A 20,528-nucleotide genomic window follows, 5' to 3' on the forward strand; every position below is an offset into this window, starting at 1 on the left:
GGAGTGCATCCTGCAGTATGGGAGGGTGCTTGCTGCCTGCCCCACTGCCTGTGGGCAAGGACCTGCCCCCAGCCTGTGGGCAGCATCACCTTGAAACGACCCTTCCAGGAGAGCAGATGCTTCTGGAAACAATGGAATAAGGAGGAGAGAAAAAAAACACAACTGAAAGACAAATCCCAATTTGAATGACGAACAGAATGGTACTGGGGAGCCTTGCTGCAGCCAGTCAGCTGTCCTCGCTGTGAAGTGCACACCTTATTGCTAGTCTGGCTATGTCTGGATTCAGTTTCTGCCAGTGGGAGCTTGTTATACCTCTATCTGTGAGACTGCAGATCCTCCATTATCCAATTTCTCTTCCCCGTGCCGGTGCCGACAGCCTGTGGTTACATCTGCTGCTCTCCCCTCCAATGCAAAAAGGGGCTGAGGAGCTCCCAGCCCCTTCCCATGGTGTGTGGGGACAGGGGGTGGCACAGAGCTCTCCCACTCAGGAAACAGTGATGGGAGCCACAGCCTTGTGCAAGGAGGCACTGAGGGGAGCTGTGGGCTGTTGTCCTGTAGCCTTTGGGTAGTGCTGACTCCTGGTTCCCGAAGCGCCTGACATCCAAGCAAAAGACTTTTTACATTTCAAATACAGCCTTGATCTTTTTTTGGAACTTGCCTTGGTTTCAAACAAGAGTTTTTAATTCAATCCCGGCGACGTATTTTTGGTTTGACTTTGATGCGCCCTCTTCAAGCAGGAGGCAAAATAACAGCTTTCAATTCTACAAATAGGCCTGAGGCTGCCTTCTGCTGCCTGTGGGGCTGCGTGGGGCCAAGTGCTCATTAGCAGCCCTCGAGCAGCAGCCGGTGGGTGTTGGGGGCCGGAGCCCCCCACCCTGTGGAAGCAGCAGCAAAGGATCTGGAGGAGGGATGGGGAGCTCAGAGCCCCCCCTCCCTGATGCGCACTTGGAGACCTGTGCCTTTTCACCCCTTCCAGAAGCATCTCAGAGAGGCAAAAGTCGTGCGGCACAGCTGGTGTGTGTGCATGCCTCATCGTAATTACAAGTGACACTGCCCCAAATCGTGGCTCAGAAGCTGGGATTCTTGGTAGGCTGTGGGGGATTGGGTTGACTGATGTGAGATGGAGTGATGGGGCAGGTGTGACCCAGAGCCCGGTTGCCCTCCCTGCTGCGTCCCTGGCTTTTCCCACCACCCCTGGGAGCAGCAGTGGAGCTGTGAGCGGGAACTTGCTGATGCTTAGGTAAATTTGGGCAGAGAAAAGCTGGCACGGAGCAGGCAGAGCTGGGTGGGAGCTCTGCTGTGAGATGAGAGCTCTTGCAGCCTGCCTGGGTGGCTGTGGGGAGCCGGGTACCTCTGCAAGCAGGTAATAAAGGGCTCACACCTTGGCAAGATTAATTGCAACAACCATAAATCAGTGCTGGCAGCAGGGGCAGGTGCTGAATTTATGGCCCTGGAGACAGGAATTCCTGTTCTGCATGGAACAAAGCCCTGATCCCGCAGGGGGCTGGGAGAGTGCTGAGCACTACGTGGCTGTTCCCCGCTGCAGCACGTGTGAGTGCTGTGGGATTGGGGTCTGAGCCGTCCATGGGGGGCTTCCTCCCTGCTCATTGCAGCCCACGCTGTCAGGGAACACCACCCTGAGAGGTGAGCCGAGCTCGCAGCCTCCTACAGCACATCGATCCCCACTGGCTCAGTTGAGAATGCCAGCCACAGAGCTGATTAATGCTGGGGTGGGCAAGTGCTGGCTTATTGTTCAGCATCTCCTCAAGAGGTCGATGGGAAATTTGGCAGTAGCTCTCCAAATATGCAACGTGCACGCAGGCATTGTGCCTCTGAGCTCTGTGTGTGATTTACACGTGAGCATATATTGCATGGGGGGGAAATACACTCCGGTGTCCAGGAACTAACATTGCTGTATTGATGTTTGCGTGAGAATGCTCCCTCAATTCCCTGCCCTGGTTTGAACCTTTGGTGCTGGGCTGAGCTTTAGACTAATCTGCTCGTGCTTTTGCCCTGATCCTTTCAGACCCCTTTGCTCTAAGGTGTTGTGTGTGCTCATGGGTCTGATTCATCCAGGTGTTCCCTCTCTGTGGACAGTTTAGGTTTGTTGGTGTTCAGTAGCAGCTCCGGCTGAGTTGCTCTCCCCCAGCAAGTGCAAAGCATGGTTGTCTCTGAAGGATGTGTGATTGTGACTAGATCCTGCTGGGAGATCCGGGCTGGAGAAATGGGCCTGAAGAGGTGATATGAGGTTTGGGAGGCACCGCTGGCTCATCTCTAGGGCCGGATATCTTGTTTTTTTTTTCCAGAACCCTGCACCGTTTGCCGTGACGACCTGGTAGCACCGAGTTCTGCTTGTGAGCTTCCTTGGAGACTTGCCGTGTCACCTCCCTGAGTAACGGGGATGAGGTGCAGACGCTCTGAACGCTGTCAGTGTGGCTGGGGACAGTGAGGAGGGGGCCGCTCCAGGCGCGTGGTGAGCCGAAAGCTGCAGAGAAGGCAGCTGCTGCTCCCCCCCGAGGGCTGCGGTGTCCGGGGTGGGGGGCAGGGAGGGGAGGTCGTCCCATCCGTTCCGCACGAAGCGTGGGCGGCCGAGGGGACGTGCCCGCCGCGCCCTCTCCCCCGCATCTCCGTGCGCGCCCGGCCGCGGCCGCTGGGTAGCGCTCGGAGCCGCGCCGACTCCCCGCCTCCCCGGCTCGGGCTGCCCCCGGCTCCGCCGAGCCCCGCCGCCGCAGCTCACTCCGCCGCCGCGCAGGAGGCAGCAGGCAGCCGGCCGGAGTGCCGAGAAGAGACGGCACGGCGCGGCGCTGCCAGCCCGCCTGCCGCGCATCGCCCGCGGCTCCGAGCGGGACCCCGCGCCGCCGCACGTCGCCGCCGCACTTTCTCCGTTTGCTGGGGTGCGACGCGAGGCGAGACCCCCCACACCATCCCGCCCTGTCGCCCGGAGCCGCCGGGGCGAGGATGTTTCCAGGCAGAAGCTGAGCGCCGGGGAGGGGCCGCGTCCCCGCCCCCGGACCCCAAACTTTTTTCTGCGGCTCCCCATGGTGCCCAGGCGGGCAGGAGGGGCCGGGGGCGGACGGCGCTGCGCTTCCTTTCCCCTTCCCTGACGCGGAGGGCAGCTCGTGGGGAGGGGCTCGGCTGCCGGCCCCGATCTGAATTTTCAAGGGTCCCGGCTCTGCGCGTCTCCGGGGAAGTTGGACAGGGCGGAGAACTGCTTGCGGCCCCCCACACCCCGCCGGGAGCTCTGCGCATCGCCTCCGCCTCCCTCCGAGCAGCGCTGCCTCGGAGGTCCCTGCGCCGGGGGACCGAAGAGCAGCGAGGGCTGGAGACGCCGCCGCTCGGATTATAAAGTCGGGGAAGTTGCCCCAGTGTCGGCGGAGCCATGGCCCGGCTCGGGAGTTGGGGGCTGCTGTACGCCGTGCTGCTCGTCCTACTCGGCCCCCCGGGAGCCGTTGCCCAAGGTAAGGGGGTGCGAGGGGCCCCGGTGCGGGGTGCGGCTTCTTCAGCCTCCGGCTCCCGCTTCGATGCTGGCGGTGAACCACTAGTGGGTGGGAAGGGGGGGGTTCTGTGTGCCCCCCACCGACAGATGAATCCTGGGAGGGGAAGGACTCTGGGGGCCCTCACCCTGCCCTGGATGGAGAAGTTTGGGTCGCAGCCCCAGAGCTCGGGAAGGGAATAGAGGTGCTTAAGGAGACCCCCAGGTGCCCGGGGCCGAACGGCGCAGAGCGTAGCGCGGTGCCTGGAGGGGCTCAGCTCTGCGCTGCCTCCTGCTTCTCCTGCCCCGTAACAGCCTCCGCTCTGGGGATGGGAGGCGAACCGTTGCTTTGAGTGCGGGGTAGAAATGCGTCAGCCGTTTCCCGAGGACCGGACACCCTCCAAGGTGAGGGCACCCATTTCACCCCCTCCCTGGGGACCCCACATGTGAGCGGCTTTTGCAGTGATTCTGGTCCCGTTGACCTCCAGCGGGTGGGGCAGTGGGGAGTCTGCAGCCCTGAGTCCCTGTGGGTATTCTGAGGCTTCATGTGCTGGGCAGCGTGGGCGCCTGTCTGCTCATCACCTCCGGGGCTATGGCACAGCAGTGTGCTTTTGGCTGCTTGGAGAGAGGCAGGAATAGTTTCTGCCCCTTTGGGGTGCAGAGATTCCCGGGGCGAGCCCTCCTTGGAGTGCTGTCCCCTCCCCAGCAGACAAGCATCCCTGCAGGGATGTGGAGGAGGTGCTGTCTGGCAGAGCTGCAGCACCATCTCCTTCATCCCCGTTGCTCGGACGGAGCAGATCCAGGCTGCAAAATGGGGGGCACGGAGGGGTGCTGTGCTGTGCCTGGGGCTCCTCAACCCTCGTCATTTTTTGCCCTTGTTTGCAGCAGTGAGTGGAGCCAGAAGTCTCCATGAGCTCCCGTCCTTCTGCTCCCCCTGAGCCTCCCTTAGTTCTGCTATAATTTCTCAGTAATTAAGTTCAGAACATAACATCTAAAGCGGCAGTATATTATCCGGGCAGGCCCTGTGTGGGGAGCTGTGAAGGTCTCTTTGATTGATTCACTCCCTTGCCGAGTTTCTCTCCTGCCTGGCGGCTCCAGCTCGCGGTCCCCCATGGTCCGTTTGTTCCCGGCTGTGGGATGCTCTCCTGCTGTGCTTGACTCCTGTTTATCCATGGGGCTGAGGAGCTCCCTGTGGGGCTCTGGAGCAGAGGAGAAAGGGCTTTTCTCCTTGCTCCTGCTGCACGATCTGAGCTGTGCATTCTGCAGCACACTGTGTGTCCTGGCGGGTGGTGTGGCATTGCTGGGAGCCTGCATGGCTGAGTGCGAGCAGTGATGGAGCGGCGTGGGGAGCATCGCCTGCCTGTCCCTACAGCCAGCTCAGGGACACAGGGGGCAGGGTCACCTCCTGCTGCACGTGGGCTGACAGCAGTCATCGCTGCAACCCAAATGGACACAGGGCTGGAGGAGCTGCCCCGTGGGCACAGTGCCCACTGGGGCCTTTAGGTCAGTCCTGCTGAGGTGGGTTCTCAACAGGGACATCTCCATGTGGGCACATTGGTAGGGCTGGTGCCAGCCCCATAGCCAGGCCTGGAGCAGAGGTAGCAGTGTGCTTTGTGCTGGTGCTATTGATTCTAGCAGCCAAAGAAAATGGGATCAATAGAGATGGAGGGGAAGTGGGAGGAGGGCTTGAGACCCTCCCGGCTGGGCGCGGGCTCCCCAGGCGCAGGATGAAACACTTTTAATACCTGCAGTTGCTAAAACAAAGACTCCAGCACCACTGGGGAGAGATGGGATGGAAGTTTAATTACAGCCTGCCTGCGCTGTGTAATTATTAATTACCTACGGCAAAAAATAACTTATTGATTAGGGGCCTCGCGCTAATTACTGGGAGGCGAAGGCGGTGTGGGTTGGAGCTGTCGCAGTGCGACCCTCAGCGAACAGTGAGACAGCAGAGGGTTCCCCAGGAGCTGGGGGTGCTGTTCCCATTCCTCCCCTCCCCTGCTTTGTTCTGCAGATTTTATGCCCCTCAGAGGTACAATTTTCCCTCAGCTGGGGCTGGAGGCACAGCCCAGGACCCCCTGCACCAGCACAGCTCCCATAATGGGATTGAGGAAGCTGCATCCAGTCCCAGGAGGGATTTGGGAGGCTTAAGGTTCCAGACGGGATTTGGGGCAGGGGCCTGAGATGGGCAGCTTCAGCCAAAGAGGCTTATTAGGGGCTGGCGTGGGAGGTACAGAGCCTTCTGGCAGACACGTGTGCTCCCTGGGCACATCTGCATGTGCCGTCGAATAGGGCTGGAGGGGATGGGTCCCTGCCCTTCCTGGGGATGTGACCAAGGGCAGTGGTTCCCTCGGCTTTGGGAAGGTGTCTTTACCCATGAAAGCATCCCCAGGGCTGGTGTCCATCATCAAGCTTTGGGAATGCTGGAAAGGCTTTTTCTGCCTCCCCCTTCCCCGTGAGCTGGGCTGCCACACTAGCTGCCGGCCTCGTGCAAAGCTCCGGCTCAGGAAGGAAAGTGGCTTTTAGGGGAGAGGAAAAGAGAGATTAAAATTTGATGCTCCTTTGGAAGCCATTAGTGGCCAGGCACAGCAATGAAATTTTGATGACCCGATAACCATACGGGGGAGGGATGTGATCCGCTGTGCTCCATCACTGCTGGTGGTTCCCCCCAGGACAGGGGGGCCTTTGGGGCGTGCCATCCTGTGCCCCCATGGTATGGCACACACCAATGGGTGCCACTCGTGAGTGCCCTCCCTGAGCCCTGCCCGTTGTGCTGGGGTGGCAGCACCGAGTGCTGCTCATCCCTTGGTGACAGGGGTGAGGCTGGGGTGGCGCTTCTGCTCAGTGGGAGCAAACGAAGGAGCTGGAGGAGAGAGGCAGGTGGGCAGATGCAGGTTGCTTGTGGTACTTGAAAAATGCTGATAATTAAACCTAAGAGGAGGAAGGCAGGTTTACAGTGTACAGGTGTGATGATGAGGAATGACCCTGGATCTGCCTTCATGAGTCTTTACAAGTGGTGTCCTTGTCCCCTGTGGGATGCAGGAGGCTGTGCTTGTGGGGCTGCTCAGTGCTGGTCCCATCTCTGCTCCATCAGCTCCCTGGGGCCACAAAGCCCCAAGTACTGCCTTGTCCCAGCCTGGAGCTGATCCTTGATGTGCCCGATTCCTGCCTTGAGATGAACTCTGTGCTGTTACTGTAGGTCCTACATAAACAGTGACTGGTGGCCACATTGGTGTTTTGCAGCAGTGGTGCCAGTTGTTGCCTGGGGGCAGCGCAGACTCGAAAGGGTGCGGGAGCAAAACCCTCACGATGCTGGGTCCCATCTGGGTGGGGGAGCAGCGGATGCCCTTGCTCCAGAGCCCTCGTTACCTCACCGAGCTCGTTAGCAGGTTGTGTGTCACTGGGTGAGAAATGGTCAGTGCTGGGCCGGCAATAAATATGCTGCTGTCAGTGGTGATGTGATCGCACTAACGAAGGGTGAGCTGAGCCCTGTGGCACGGGGTGGCATGGAAGGGTCGTGTGGTCACCTGTGGGGATCCAGCACCCAATGGGGCTGAGGGTGAAAGGGTGTCCTGTGAGTGTCCGGAGGAAGATGGATGGGGATGAGTGTAGAGGAGCACTGCATTTGCTCTGCTGGCAGCAGGAATGTGCAGACAGCAGCTCCGCCGTGCTGCTCGTGCCTGGCATCCTGCGCATGCCAGCAATGCCAACTGCAAGGGCACAGCCCCGGGCTCTGCTCAGTGAGCCACAGCCTGCTGCTGGGAATGCGTCTCCTGACGATGCTTTGAGGTGCATCCCCCCACCCCATTTCCAGTGTGCTTTTGGGGTGCGTGTCTCCATTCCCAGCGATGCCTCCCCTTGCTGCCACCTCCCCCAGCCCCTGCAGACCACCTGCCTGTGGCCCCTCTCTTTGCCCCCAGCTCTGCAGGGTGCGGAATGCCTGTGCCTGGAACGCTCGGGTTGCCTGGGAACTGGGAAACCTGATCCCTGGGAACGGGGCCGAGGGCAGGGGACATTCTGGGCTGCAGCTGGTCCCTGGCCCCTTTGTCTCCCTGGCTCCGATGGGGTTGCTTGTGTCCCCACTCTCGGCCCCCAGGAATGGAGAATTCGGGTGCAGGGGACTTGAGTGCTGTCCCCAGGGATGCAGTGAGTGGCAGCCAGCGACTGCTTTGAGCTGTCACCTCCCCGTGCAGATCGGTGTCATCTCCTGGCTGGTGGCCACCAAGGGGCCCTGGGCACTGTGACCAGCTGTCATCTTGTGCCAGCAGCTGAGCGTCCCAATTGCGAGCGTGGACAGAGCACTGACGATTCCAGGAATGCCAGAATGCCTTTCCTGTGCCAAAGTCTCTCTCCCTATCAACCTTTTGCTGTCATTGTCCCCATTGCTCATCTCTCTTCGCATAACAGCTGGACTGAGCGTGCTGGGAGCCCTGCCCTGCTGGATCCTTTTGACAGCTGAAGGGAAACTGAGGCACAGGCTGTGATGGGGTGCACTGCCCCAGGGCTGCTGGCCAGGCTGGTGTCCCGCTGCCTTGCTGCTGGGGATGGGCTGTGCTGCCCAACACGTGCACACGTGAGCAGCTCTGTCGCCTCTCATCAATCACTGCCACCCGCACAGTGGTGCCGGGGCCCCTGGTGGAGGGAAACCTTGATGGGTTTGACCATTAACAGAAAGAAACCACTGAGCTAATTTTAGCCCTGTGAGCTAATTGCTTTGTGTGCTGCTGGGTGAGGAGAAAACCTGCGAGTCCTCAGCTATCACCTTGAGCCCTTCTGGCTGCAAGCCGATGGTGATGCCTGGCTTCTGATGTGGTCAGTTGTGGGGATGCTGATCCCTGCGGGGATGCTTGAGTTGATGCAGGAAGTCGGGTGCTGGGGGGCCTGGCAGGGTCCTGTCACCCCTGGTTTGCATGGGCGGGGGTCCTTGGGCCTCCTGGGGAGGGCATGGGACACTGTGGTTGTCCCGTGCAGACTGGGGATCCAGGGCCGCGTGGCAGAGCGCCCAGCACTCAGCAGCATTACCGTATCCATGACTCACAACAGGTTGATGAAGGCAAACACTATTTTTAGAACCTTTTAATTGATTGGGGCATGCGTGCCGACTCCTGGGCATGCAAACTGTTCCAGCCAGCGGGCGTTTCCTCGGAGTGAGTTTGGAGCCAAGGGCAACTCTTTTTCACCTGTCCCACATGTGTAGGGCTGGGCTGGCTGGAGGAGCCTGTCCCCTGCGTCCCATGTCCCCTGCGTCCCATGTCCCCTGCGTCCCATGTCCCCTGCCCGGTGTCCCTCTGTTGTGTTCCTGGGGCCAGCTCCTGGCTTGCTGAATGTAGGAAACTGGGCTGAATCTAGGCCAAGTGCTCTCCGTTAATGGGGTTTTATAGTGTCATTGACATCTCCTCATTTGTTGCCCTCCTTTCAGGAACTGCATTTTCCCAGCAGGGAATAATTGAGCACGGGGATCCTCTGGTGACATCCTTGGGCTATGGGGGGACCACATGGTATTTCCTCTCCTCTTCTTCCTCACCTGGACTTGGATCACACGGTCAGACCGAGGTCCTTGGTGAAGGCAGAGGGGCACAGGTGCAGCTGGGTGCAAGGGATGGTGGTGGGATGGAGCGGGTGTGGGAATGCTGCCGGATGCGTGGCCGAGGCGCTGGGCTGTGATGGATGGAGGGGGCTGGGGCAGCGGCAGGGATACAATAGCTCTGGTTTCAGCAACCCGCCTCCTGAATGCCTGAAAAACAGCTGATGGCCATGAAGGGGGATGAAATGGGATTAGCTGCTGTTTCCAAAGGGAGCGTGTCCTGCCGAGCCAGACAATGTGCCCGCTGTCCCCTGCTGCGTGCCTCAGTGCTCCACCCTGGTGTGGGCTCCCCAGGGCTGGGGGTGGGTGTACCCAATGCCTTTGGGGTGTCCCCCACAGCACTGTGCCCCAATGGGGTTGAGCAGGATTGGGGTTCAGCCTGCCCAGAGCATCCCAGAGGAATGATGTCCTGTGGACCAGAGGACCTCAAACTGTCTGTTTTGGGATGGCAGGAATTGGGACGATCCCATCCCAACAACGGTGATGCTTGATCCCCACAATGGAGAGGCAAAGCTGGTGGTGTGCCGCACTTTGTGGGGCGGGTAGCTGCACATTCCCGTGACGTGGGGCTGCAGATGCCATGAGGCTGGGAGAAGGGATGTGGGGCACAGAGGGCACCAGGGGCAGAACTACATGGCCCCATCTGCAGCGCTGCTGGGGCGCGTGTGTGCAACGCCGCGCTCGGTGGAGTGCACTGATGTTTATTTTGATAATGAGTTCTCAATGCACTCGTAAACTAATAAAATCAACTCATTAGGGTGGTATGTTTAATTCAAAGCTGTGCTGTTGGGAGGGCCCTCCCTGCCGGCTGCCAGGAGGCGAGGAGCACCCGGCCCCTTTCTGCACAGAGTGGAAGGCAGTGGGTGCCTTCATCTCCCCATGTTCTCCCTTGTGCTGGCTTGCAAAGGGCTGGGGGTGTGATGGCAGAGGGCTGAGCTGTGCAGTGGAGGGTGGAAATAAGGCTCATGCTGTGCATAGGGGAAATAAGCACTCCACCTGGGGCGGTGGCAGAGCTGCTCGCTTGGCTTCTCTCCATAAGCTGCACGTCAGGCTGGGCGCTGCTGGGATTGCTGGGCTGCCTGCAAAAGCCCCTCCAGCCAGGAAAGCCACAAGTGTGTAAATAAGTGCAATAAGCAGCATTCGCTTCCCTGCCCTGGAAATGCAGGGCAGTGGTGGGAGGGTGGCTGGGCTGTGACCGTTCCTAACCGTCATCTTTGAATGAAGGAGGGAAGCAAAGCTTTGGAATAGCAAAGCTTTTTCCTAGGGGGAAAAAAGAAGTCTGCTTGCAGTCATGCTGCAGCTATTTGTGTTTAAAGTGAGCAATGCAATGACTAATTAATACTTTGGGAAACAAACAAACAAAAAAAAGATGGCCGGGCAACACCCCAGTGCATCTGTGGCTGCCTGTCCCCCCTGTGCAGTGCCAATGGGGACAAAGATGGGGATGGGGCACTTTGGCCATCATTGCTGTTGATAGGGATTTCGGATGGCAGTGTCCCGCTCTGTGGGGTGCAGGGGGGCCCAGGAGCTGGCACAGCATTTTCCATCCTGTGAGGCTGGCGGCTGAATGACGTCAGTGCCCTGGGAAAGGCTGAGTGGGGTTTTTATTGTGGTTTCTGCCTTCTGTTTTTCTTTCCCCCGTCGTATTTTTTCCGTTGGGAAATGCCACCTCGGTGAGATTCTCGCGGTGAGCCTGCTGAGTGTCTGTCTGTCTGTCTGTCTGTGAGGGTGTTTGCAGGGCGAGCACTGCGCTGTGCATCCTGTATGGCTGGGGGGGTGAGGGACACCCCTTGTGGCAGTAACACTCCACACGCTGCAGAGCCTGGGGCTGCGGTTGCCCTCCAGGAACAGCCGGAGGATGCGCTCCCTGTGCCCCGCGGGGCTGAATCCAGCCTGCAGCCGTGCTGAGCTGCATTGGGCTTGTGTGCTGTCTGTCCCGCATGGGATGTGCCCATCCTTTTCTTCCTCGCTGTTCTGGAGCTGCTCCTGGGGAGCCGGCCGTGCTGTGTTGAGTCACTCCCAGGGTGTCCGTGACTCACAGCACTGACCCAGATACGGAGGAGCTGTGCAATCGCAGCGTCAGGAGGATTTGTGGCCTCGCAAGGAGTTTGCTGGGGAAGGAGTTTTGACCGCGTTTGAGAGATCCCCAGCTAGGGACAAGGCTGTGTCATGCGCAGGGCTGTGCTGTGCTCCGTGTCACAGCAGCTCGGTGCCATCCAGCTGTGCCCCAGCAGCTGGGCATTCCCAGCTTCACCTCTGGGCTGGGGTGGCTGCGTTGTCCCCATCCCCTCACTGAGTTCCGGTACCTTGGGGACCATGGCAGGATGGCACCAATCTGCTGTAGTGATAGATGTGTGGCCAAAGCGGGGAAGGGACGCTTGGAGGTGACTCCTGTGCTGATGCAGGCTGACAGGGCAGCTGGATAGGAGTGCTGACGTGGCAATGGGGATGCAGGGGTTGCTGGCACGTGCTGGGCACCTTTGGCTGGGATGTGTGGGCTCAGAGCAGTGTGCAGGGGGAAGGGGATGCTGCTGTCCAGTGGGGACCAGCATGGCTCTGCCATGTGCAGGGAGGCTGGTACTGGAGTCCAAATGTTTGGTGCCGTGTGATGGGCTCCATGCTTTTGGGGCCAGGGCGTGTAGATTTGGGGCTGGGATCAGGGCCAAGCACTGGGGTTTGTGCACATGGAGTTGTGCAGCATTTTGGAGCACAAAGCTCTGTTTGTTACCCCCCCCCCCAGGCTCATGGGCTGGGAGTGCACAACGGTGCCGTGTGTGCGCTGTGTTTGGGGTTCCCGTGGGGGGAAATGTTGTTTTTTCCATTCAGAGCTGCTGGTCTGGGCGGGCAGAGGGTGGGTGTGTGAGGAGGGCAGGCAGGGACGGGCACACAGCCGTGCTCTGTTCCTCGCCGTGGGGCTGGATGACGTGCTGTGCTGCTCCCTGGGCAGGGCTCACAGCTCTGGGAACATTTGGGGCTTTACCTGAGCCACGTGTGCACCAAAGTTCTGGGGCCCCGTTGCTGCACGGGCACTGAGGGCTGTCCCCACCTGCTGTCTGTGCACTGAGTGTGAGGAGCTGAGGGACAGTGGTGACACTGGGCAGAGAGGTGGTGTGGGGAGGAGGGGGATGTGAACTGGGAGCTGTGTGGAACTTGGAGAGGTGATCCTAAGGAGAGATGTGGCTTTAAGGAGAGATGTGGCTTTGTCTCCAGCGCTGCTGCTGGAAGAAGAGGTGTTCTGAGCAGGCACTGTGGTGCTGCAGGGCGTGCTGTGCCTTGTCTCCATGTCCCTCATCCCCAAGGAGCCGTGCCCTGTCCCCTATGGGGCTTATGAGGCCACTGACCCCCTGCAGCCCGCTGAGCCTGGCTGCGGAAGAGTAGCTTGTTATGGAGCCATCCTGCTTTTAATTAACAAATTAAAATCCTCGTTAACAATCCAGCCCCAGGGCTGTTGGAGGCTGGGAGAAGCTGGAGCGTTTGTTATGGAAACAGCAGCTAATTAACAAATAAATAAATAAGTGTGGGCCTGGAGACAGATGCAGGAGGAGGGAGATGGGGATGGCAGTGTGGTCTGGAGGTTCCTCTGGCATGGCTGGAGGTGGGCACCCATCCATCTGCCTGTCCTGGGGGTGCCATGGCCCCTTTGGGCAGCACTGGAACTGCAGGAGCGAGGGGTTGGGTTGTGCCCCGTGCTGGCTGTGCCATACTGGCTCTGTCCCCGTGCTGTGCCAGCAGGGCTCCACGGAGCCCTCCCTCACCATCACAGCCCTTCCCTGCCCCAGGTCTGAGTGTGGGAAGCTGCAGTGGAAACGGATGAAGATGACATGGGTACAACCGCTGTGCACTTGCAGGTGCCACTGGTGCCGCTGCGGGATCGTGTGATGAAACCCCTTTGTGTGTCCCCAGGGGTGGCTGTGTGGGGTTGTGACCCCACTGCCTGCCAGTCCTGGGGCCCTGCAAGGATTCTGTGTGGCCAGAGGGGAGGTGGCAGAGCCTCTGGCCCTCCCACAGCATCACCTTTTCGAAGGCTTAAGGGAAGGAACCGCTTTTAAAGCAAATCCTACCGCCGATGTCACGCGGGTGGGAGCTGTGCTCTGCTCTGCAGCCGTTCCAGGTCTGCCTCACACCTAATCCAGTTAGCACACCTCTGCAATCCGCTTATGGCATGTACAAAACCCCAAAATCTCCTCTGAGGGGATGCTCTGTTGGCTTCTGGCTGGGCATGGGAGGTGGCACTGGGATGGTTTCAGGTCGCGCTGGATGTGGTGTGGTTTTAGGGAGCAGGACAATGGCAGCCAGTGTAGGTAGGAAAGAGTTGTAATTAGCAGTTCTAGTGTGGAAGAGCAGCTGTTGGGCACCAATATTGAGTCCTCCCTCACTGCCATGCTCAGAGATACTTCCATAGGTACCTCTGAGTGAAGGGGTAAGGCTGGAGCCTCATTGGGACTCCTAGGGGACAAGGGGGATGTGGCCTGCAGGTAAGATCCTGACCTGTGCCCTGTGCTTGCTGCTGTTTGAGGCTCCACGTGCAGAAGCAGCACATTGGGGTGCAGTGAGAAAGCAAACTCTAGGGAGAAACATGTGGGACTGGAGGGGGAGGTGTGTGGCTCTGAGCAATTTTGGGGGCTGGGGGACAGGAGGGATGAGGCCGTGCAGCGTGCTGCATGCTTGCAGGACCCACGAGTGGCTGAGCTCCTGAGAAGTGGCCGTGCCACCTCCTCCATGTCCCCTTACCCCAGCAGAAGTTCCCTTGGCTCCTGCCACAGCCTTAAACCACAGGGAGCTCCGAGCGCTCTCTAAATAACGCAGGTAGGTGAGTGCCATCCGCCGGGGCTGCAGATAAACACAGTAAATGGCTGAGAAATGGAGCGTGCCTTTGGGAAGCAACCTCTGCGCTCTGCTCAGCCGCCCCATCCCTCCCTGCATCCCGCATGGCCTGCAAGAGGATGGGGACATGGGGGGGGGATGGAGCGGAGCTGCAGTTTCTGTTGGAGCATTGGAAATTGCATTTCACGGCCGAGCAGGCTGGGATACCAACTCTGCACCGCACGCCGGGCGCTCAGAGAGGAGATAAGATTTGATTAAGAAGGCCGCTATTAATTTATGGCAAGTACACTCATGATAGCAGAGAGGTTGCTTTTAATTAATAGCCAGAAGGAGATTTATAAAGCTCTTGGTCTCAGCGGGGGGAGAAGGGGAGGGAGGGAGAACGCAGGAAAAGGAAAGGAACAAAGTGAGTCGCGAGGATTAATGGACACATCTGCAATTATAAGGTGTTTTATTAGGAAAAAGGAAAAAAAAAAAAGACATTAAAAACACCCCGAGGAGCTGCACCGGGGCTGAGATGGGTGGGGGTAAGGGGCTCTGGGCATGGGGTTGTAGGATGATGTGAACTAACTGCTGCCTGGTGCTTTGGGGCACCCAGACCCTTTGCTGGTGGCTTTTGGGACAGATCTGTGTTCAGCAGGTGGGTGAAATGAAGGCTGTGCTGTGCCAGGGGTGGCACAGGGTGGCACAGGGTCAGTGACCCCACGGCTGAGTGGTGCTCTGTGGGTCTGCGTCCCCACTCCTGTATCAGAGCCTGGTGGCTCTGCCCCATCCCCGAATCCGGTGATTCAGTGGGAATGCTGACAACATGGGGTGGTGCTGGGGCTCAGCTCGCTGAGGGGGCCCGTTTTGTCCCCACCCCTTCTTCCACAGCTCCATGGCACGGGTGCGCCGAGCTCCGCATCTCCCCAGGTGCCGGCAGCGCTCGGCATTTCAATTCCATGTTTGCTTTTTATCAAGGGGAAGAGGCCTCGTCTCAGGAATACTAATGCTCCCGGCAGCACGGGGAGCGCTGCTCATCTCCCAGCACCTGCTGGCACTGCGTGGTCACCATCGCCATCCTGGGAGGGGGCTGCAGTGGGGAAATGCATTGGCAGGGATGGGCTCCATAGTGCACCCTATGGGAGCAGCTGGTGGGGCCAGCAGTGATGGCATGGCCCGGTCCCATAGCTGGGAGCACCGTGCTGCCCCACACGTCACCCATGGGTGCTGTGTATTGGGACAGTGGTGTCAGCTCCTTCCATGCCTCCTCCATCCATCCCCCCTGTGTCCCCCAGCCCCAGATGCAGAGCGGCTGCTGGGAAGCTGCGCCGCCGATGCGTTACACAAATGAATAATAAAAACAAAGGAAAATTACCCTCTTTATTGAAACTCGTTTTATGAATAAAACAATTATTCTGGTAATTGAAAAAATGTGTCGTTAAATTAAATGCAGTGGTTCCTATTAAAATTTTAGTGGATTTCTTCTTCTCCGTTTCTTTTTTTTTTCCCCCCCTCTTCTCCTTTCCCCCTCCCTCCCCTGCCTCTGCTGGCGGCTAAAGGCTGGTAATTATAGCAGAGGGTTTTGCTTTCTCTTTATTGTTTTTTAATCTCCTCGTGCTGCGTAGCACCGGTGATAGTCTGATGCAGAAGAGATTGAGCTCCATCTCCCCTTGCTTGGGGGGGAGCACGGGGGGATGGAGGGGGGCTGTGCAGTGGCACTGCCAGGCAGAGACACCCCAGGAGGATTTAGGGACCGCCAGGGCTGGTGCTGTCAACCCTGCAAAAGGGAATGGGGATGCGGCCCTTCCCACCCCCTCCAATATGGTTTTGGGGTGTCCCTATGGCTCTGTGATGAGCAAGGATGGGTTCAGGTGCACCCAGCTGTGCCTTACCCTGATTAATGGTAATTAGCAGGAAGCAGGCGCTGAGCTGATCAGCTTCTGATTAATGCACCAGGGAGGGGAACAGCTTGGTGTCCCCGAGGGGCAGCGAGGTGGCGGCCCTGTGCTGAACCCAGGAATTGAGGGGTGCTGCAGTGCCCTTGGCAGGGCTTCAGGCTGGGCTCCTCTGGGCTTAAACCTCTCGTTCCTTCCCGTCAAGAGGGATTTAGAGCTGGGGGAGATGCTCAGATCCCAGCTCATCCATTACGCCCTGGTATTAGGATCCATTACTGCTCTTTTGGTGAAGCTGGGGGCCTCTGCCCTATATCCACAAGCCCTCCCTGTGTTAATGCACCGGCTGTGGGCTCAGACCCAGCTCCCAGCGGTCATTATGTAAATAAAGTGCAGGGGCAAAGATTTTGATCCCATTAGGTTGGATTAGTGCCTTGCGAGGCCTTGGCATTAAAATGTCAGCAGCAGCGAAGGGAGAGAGCAAGAATAAGTGAGCTGGGTCACCTCTGTTCCCCTTCCTGCCCTCCTTCCCTGTTACCAGCACTTGGCATCCCATTATCCCATCCATCACCACCGATGGTTTGGGTAAAGACAGCGCTGCCGATCTCCCTCCTGTGTGCTGCAGGATGGGAACGTGCAGTTAGGTGGAGCTCTCAGTGTGGAAGGGGCTGAGAGGGGCTGTGTTGGGCTGGCATGGCATGGCACGGCATAGCATGGCATAGCATGGCATGGCACCTCGGTGGTGGTCCCAGGGAGCTGAGCACTTGCCTGTGCCACAGACAGATGTGTGCAGATGTTCCCAGGGCCACCTCTCCGTCTCACTGATGCCTGTGTTTGGAAAGTGATGAATTTCTGCACCAACTAATTAGTCTCTAATTAGCGAGTGGTGTGTAAACAGTCACAACAGATGGGGGAAAGAAAGAATTAGCAGTAATGACCCTTTGGTCAGGGGGACGTGGCTGTTGTACCCCAGAAGTGCTCCACCATACCAGGACCCAGCTGCCCCAGCTCTGTGCTGGTGTTGAGGCTGTAGGGGCCCACGTGTCCCATGCTGGGACCTCACCACAGCCCATGCATGGGAAATTTCCACTCCTCCTGCTGCCCCTGGTCCCTGTGCCAGGGTACAGCGGGCACTGTGGGCATGGATGCCCTTGTCATGCAGCAGGCAACAGGCAGGCAATGCGTGGCTGCTGGGGGGGACGGGAGCTGCTCTGTCCGAGGCGGCGGCGTTGACCTTCGTGGGTGGATAACGATTGCATGATCAATAGCAGAATTAGGAGACACCGCCTCCTCTGCACCGCTTTTCACCCTTTAATGCAGAACAGATGGCTCGGATGCTTCAAAGCGAGAGGAGACTTAGCTGCTTAAAATCAAATTAGGATCTATGCAAACAGCGCGCCGGCCCTGGGGAAGGTGCATTGGGAGCACTGTGCTGCGCCGGGCTCTGCAACACCATCACATCAGGCATGGCACAGCACAATTGGTGCTGTGGTGGGGGTGGGGGGTACATGGCAGCACAGCCCCACAGCCGGGTGTTCCCATGAGGGCTGTGCCCGTAGGTTGGGTCCTATCCCTGTGGTCCTGCAGCTGCAGTGATGCAGTGGGATCCAACATGGGTGAGGCCCTGGAGCTGCAAGCTGAGCTTCTCTGCTGCTTGAGCAGGACGTGTGGGCATCCCCAAGCACGTGTCCCTGCATGGACACAGATCCCGCACCAAGGCTCACATGTGCATACCTGCAAGCCTGGCTCTGCCCCCTGCAATATGCAGGGCAGGGTCAGGTCTGCTGTGGAGTTCAGCCCTGATGCACATCCAGAGGGCAGTGGGAAAGGAGCAGCCCCTGCCAACTTGAGCACTGCTCTGAGGAGTCAGGCAGGAGGGTGAAATGAAGGAGGAGAGGGAATGGGCTGCCTCCAAGGAAAGCAATGGTGGGGTGTGGAGCTCTGAGCTCCTGCAAAGCCCAACCCCATTGAGGGGAGGTGAGCTGAGCCCCATATCCTGCTCCTGGGCACCCTGGGGCCAGTGGTGCTGTGCTGCCAGCTCACGGTGTGCAGTGCCTGGGCTGGAATGCAGCCTGTGCACGCAAGAAAGCAGAGCCCGGCCCCAAAGTAAAAACCCGAAGCTGTGATTGAAAGCGCACTTGAAAGCTGCTGGGGAATATGAATGTGTCTTTGAAGTAAAAGGGCCTCCATTTGTTAAGCAGAAAATGGAGCTGTGTGTTTCGATTTATAGTTTTACTTAGCAAATAAAACAGGAGACGAGTAAGTGTTTATGCCTTGCTCTGTTCCCAGCCCCTCCGCCCTGTCCCCCCCCCCGCCCCGAGTTAAAAGCTCCGTGCTTCTGAAGCGCTACAAAGGCAGTCAGGAATAAAGCAAAGAAAGCAGCTTAGACAAACCCTAGATGGGCTAAGCTGGTGTCGATAGGCTCGGGGAATGGCTGGGCTGGGCAGCAGCCAGGTGCAGGGGTCTCCGGGCTGGGAGCTGCACTGGGGGGAGCACACAAACTGGGATCCCCCATCGCTCAGGGCTGCTGGAATAATCCTACACCTGAGATGATGGGGTTGGGGTCCTGCTGCTGCACTGCTGTGGGGTAGCGAGTATCTGAGCCCTCTCCCTTCTCTCTCCCTGCAGATGATGTGTCCCCATATTTTAAGACGGAGCCGGTGCGCAGCCAGGTCCACCTGGAGGGGAACCGCCTGGTGCTGACATGCATGGCGGAGGGCAGCTGGCCTCTGGAGTTCAAGTGGCTGCACAACAGCCGGGAGCTGACCAAGTTCTCCCTGGAATACCGGTGAGTGCCCTCCTGGGGATGCTCTTGGTTGGGGGTGTGCGTGGGGACCGTCCCACCCTCGTGCTGGGGGCTCATCCTATGCCCTGTGCTGGCCCCCATCATTGCTGCATGGAGATGTGTTGGTGGCAGAAGGGCAGCGCGGAGGCAGGAGCAGCAGATTAGCATGCCGGGAGCTGCCTGCTCTGTTTGGAGAGCAAACGGCAGCAGAGCCATGGATTTAAGCTGGTCAACATTGAGAGGAGGCATTTGTACAGCTCAGGATTAACGCCGGGCACAGATCATGTCCCATCCAGCCCCAAGCACCGACCGATCCCACTGCCAGCCCCGCACCACAGCCCACGTCAGATTGGCCTTGAAATTGTGCCGGGCACCTCTCGCCGTCTCTTCTGAGTGTGTGTCATCCTCTCTGTTTTAATCAATAATTCAGCCCAAGACAAGCCATTCCCCATTTAAAGGCATTGAATCCGAAGGCTTCGTGTTGCTGTAGCAACGCGGGGCTGCTCCGGGATGCCAGGAATGCAGACAATGTGGCTGGGTGATGTCCCCTCCCCAGAGCTGGGTGCTACACTGGAGACGTTACTGTGGTAGCTGTGGGTCCTGGAGACCCCATGGGTGCCCCCACTGAGTCCAGCAGCTGCAGCTCAGCAGTGCCCCAACACCTTGGCGCCCCCATGGGCGCTCATCCTGATGCTGGGTGCCCAGTGGCACTGTAGACAGATCCTTCACCCTGCTGAGCCCCGTGATGTCAGCAGCCCAGTGCGGGTGATGCAAAGCGTTATGGGGTTCAGTGGGGTTGTGGAGATGCAGACCCCGTGCAGGGATTTGCCCCAGCGTGTGCCCATGTCCCCACATTGCCCTGGGATGGCCCACACTCTGCATCCCCCGGACCCCTGGTCAAGGTGACTGCCATCCCCTGAGCCCTCTGCCTCCAGCTCCAGCTCACAGCCAGAAGGGATTAAGAAAGGAAGCGAGAAAACAAGCAAACACACGCGGAAAACCCAAACAAACCGAGCTGCTGAGCTGCAGCTAATGAAGCAAATGGGCTCTATGCAAATCACTGCCTGCCTCTCACCCGGCTGTGCCACGGCAGGGATGCAACCTGCCGGAGCTGGCTTAACTCAGCACGGCGTGTGCTGCCTGTCCACGGCTCTCTGAGGGGATTTCGTGTGTCGAGAGGAGACTTTGGATGCCTCGTCTGCAATTGAAGGCTGCCGGTGAGGAAGGCAAAGGACCAAAATTAGTTATGATGGGCATAAATTGAATTTTAATAGAGATGTAGGTGGCGCAGAGCCAGCCTGCTCAGGCAGTGGGAAGGTGGTAATTAAAAGTTAACGAGTTTAGAAACAGAGTAATCCTTGGAGAGGGGAGAGCTGGGGGCTGATGGCTGGGAGCGCGGAAGGGATGCTGGGGCTGGGGGTACCTTGGTGGTGGTGGGGTGCAGCCAACACCTCACATGGGACTGGCACGGACCCACGTGTCCCTGCTCTGTGGGACCCATAGCAGCTCACACCTTCTTGTCAGCAAGGCCACTCGCCCAGGGAGCCACGCTTCCTGGCCAGGGCAGTGTGTCATTGAGCCTTCAGCCTCAGCATCCTCCCTGCTCCTCCCCGCATCCCTTCCTGCAGCAGTGCATCCCGGCTGCACCTCCAGCTGCTCCCAGCCCTGCACCTTTTACGTGTTTTTGCCCCTTCTAGCCATTTTCCCAGGAGCTGGGGCTCATATCCCCTCTACTCCATGAGACCCTGTCGGTCTGTTCGCCTGGACGAGCTTGATCCCACGTTGTAAGTCGAGGAACTGCTCTCTCCCAATTTGGCAGCGTGTTTCCATAGCAACTGCCCTTTCCTTCCCGCAGCAATTCAGCCGCCAGCTTGCGACGGGAGCGACTCGTTGGCGTGTGGTGAAGGGCAGGTGGGGAATAGGCTCTGCAGGTCCCTGGTGCTGGGCCAGCAAAGGACAAGGACATCCCTCTGTGTGCGGGTGGAGCTG

At 58.6% G+C, this 20,528-nt stretch overlaps 1 protein-coding gene across 3 annotated transcripts in view; it reads left to right on the top strand.

Annotated features, from left to right (window-relative positions):
* Positions 1–2,938: 2,938 nt before the first annotated feature.
* Positions 2,939–20,528, top strand: part of SDK2 (sidekick cell adhesion molecule 2) — a 41,164-nt gene continuing 23,574 nt past the window's right edge. For 2 of the 3 annotated variants that reach the window (XM_042865276.1, XM_042865275.1), the window contains exons 1-2: positions 2,940–3,458; positions 18,383–18,542. In XM_042865276.1, the coding sequence (XP_042721210.1) occupies positions 3,380–3,458; positions 18,383–18,542 (239 nt within the window). In that variant the 5' untranslated portion in view covers positions 2,940–3,379. Of the gene's footprint in view, positions 3,459–18,382; positions 18,543–20,528 lie in introns of all 3 variants that reach the window. The other variant, XM_042865274.1, reaches the window with a different exon arrangement.

Source organism: Lagopus leucura, unplaced genomic scaffold (assembly GCF_019238085.1).
Source record: "Lagopus leucura isolate 7727_CA_CO unplaced genomic scaffold, USGS_WTPT01 Super-Scaffold_797, whole genome shotgun sequence".
In the NCBI taxonomy this organism is placed as follows: Eukaryota; Metazoa; Chordata; class Aves; order Galliformes; family Phasianidae; genus Lagopus; species Lagopus leucura.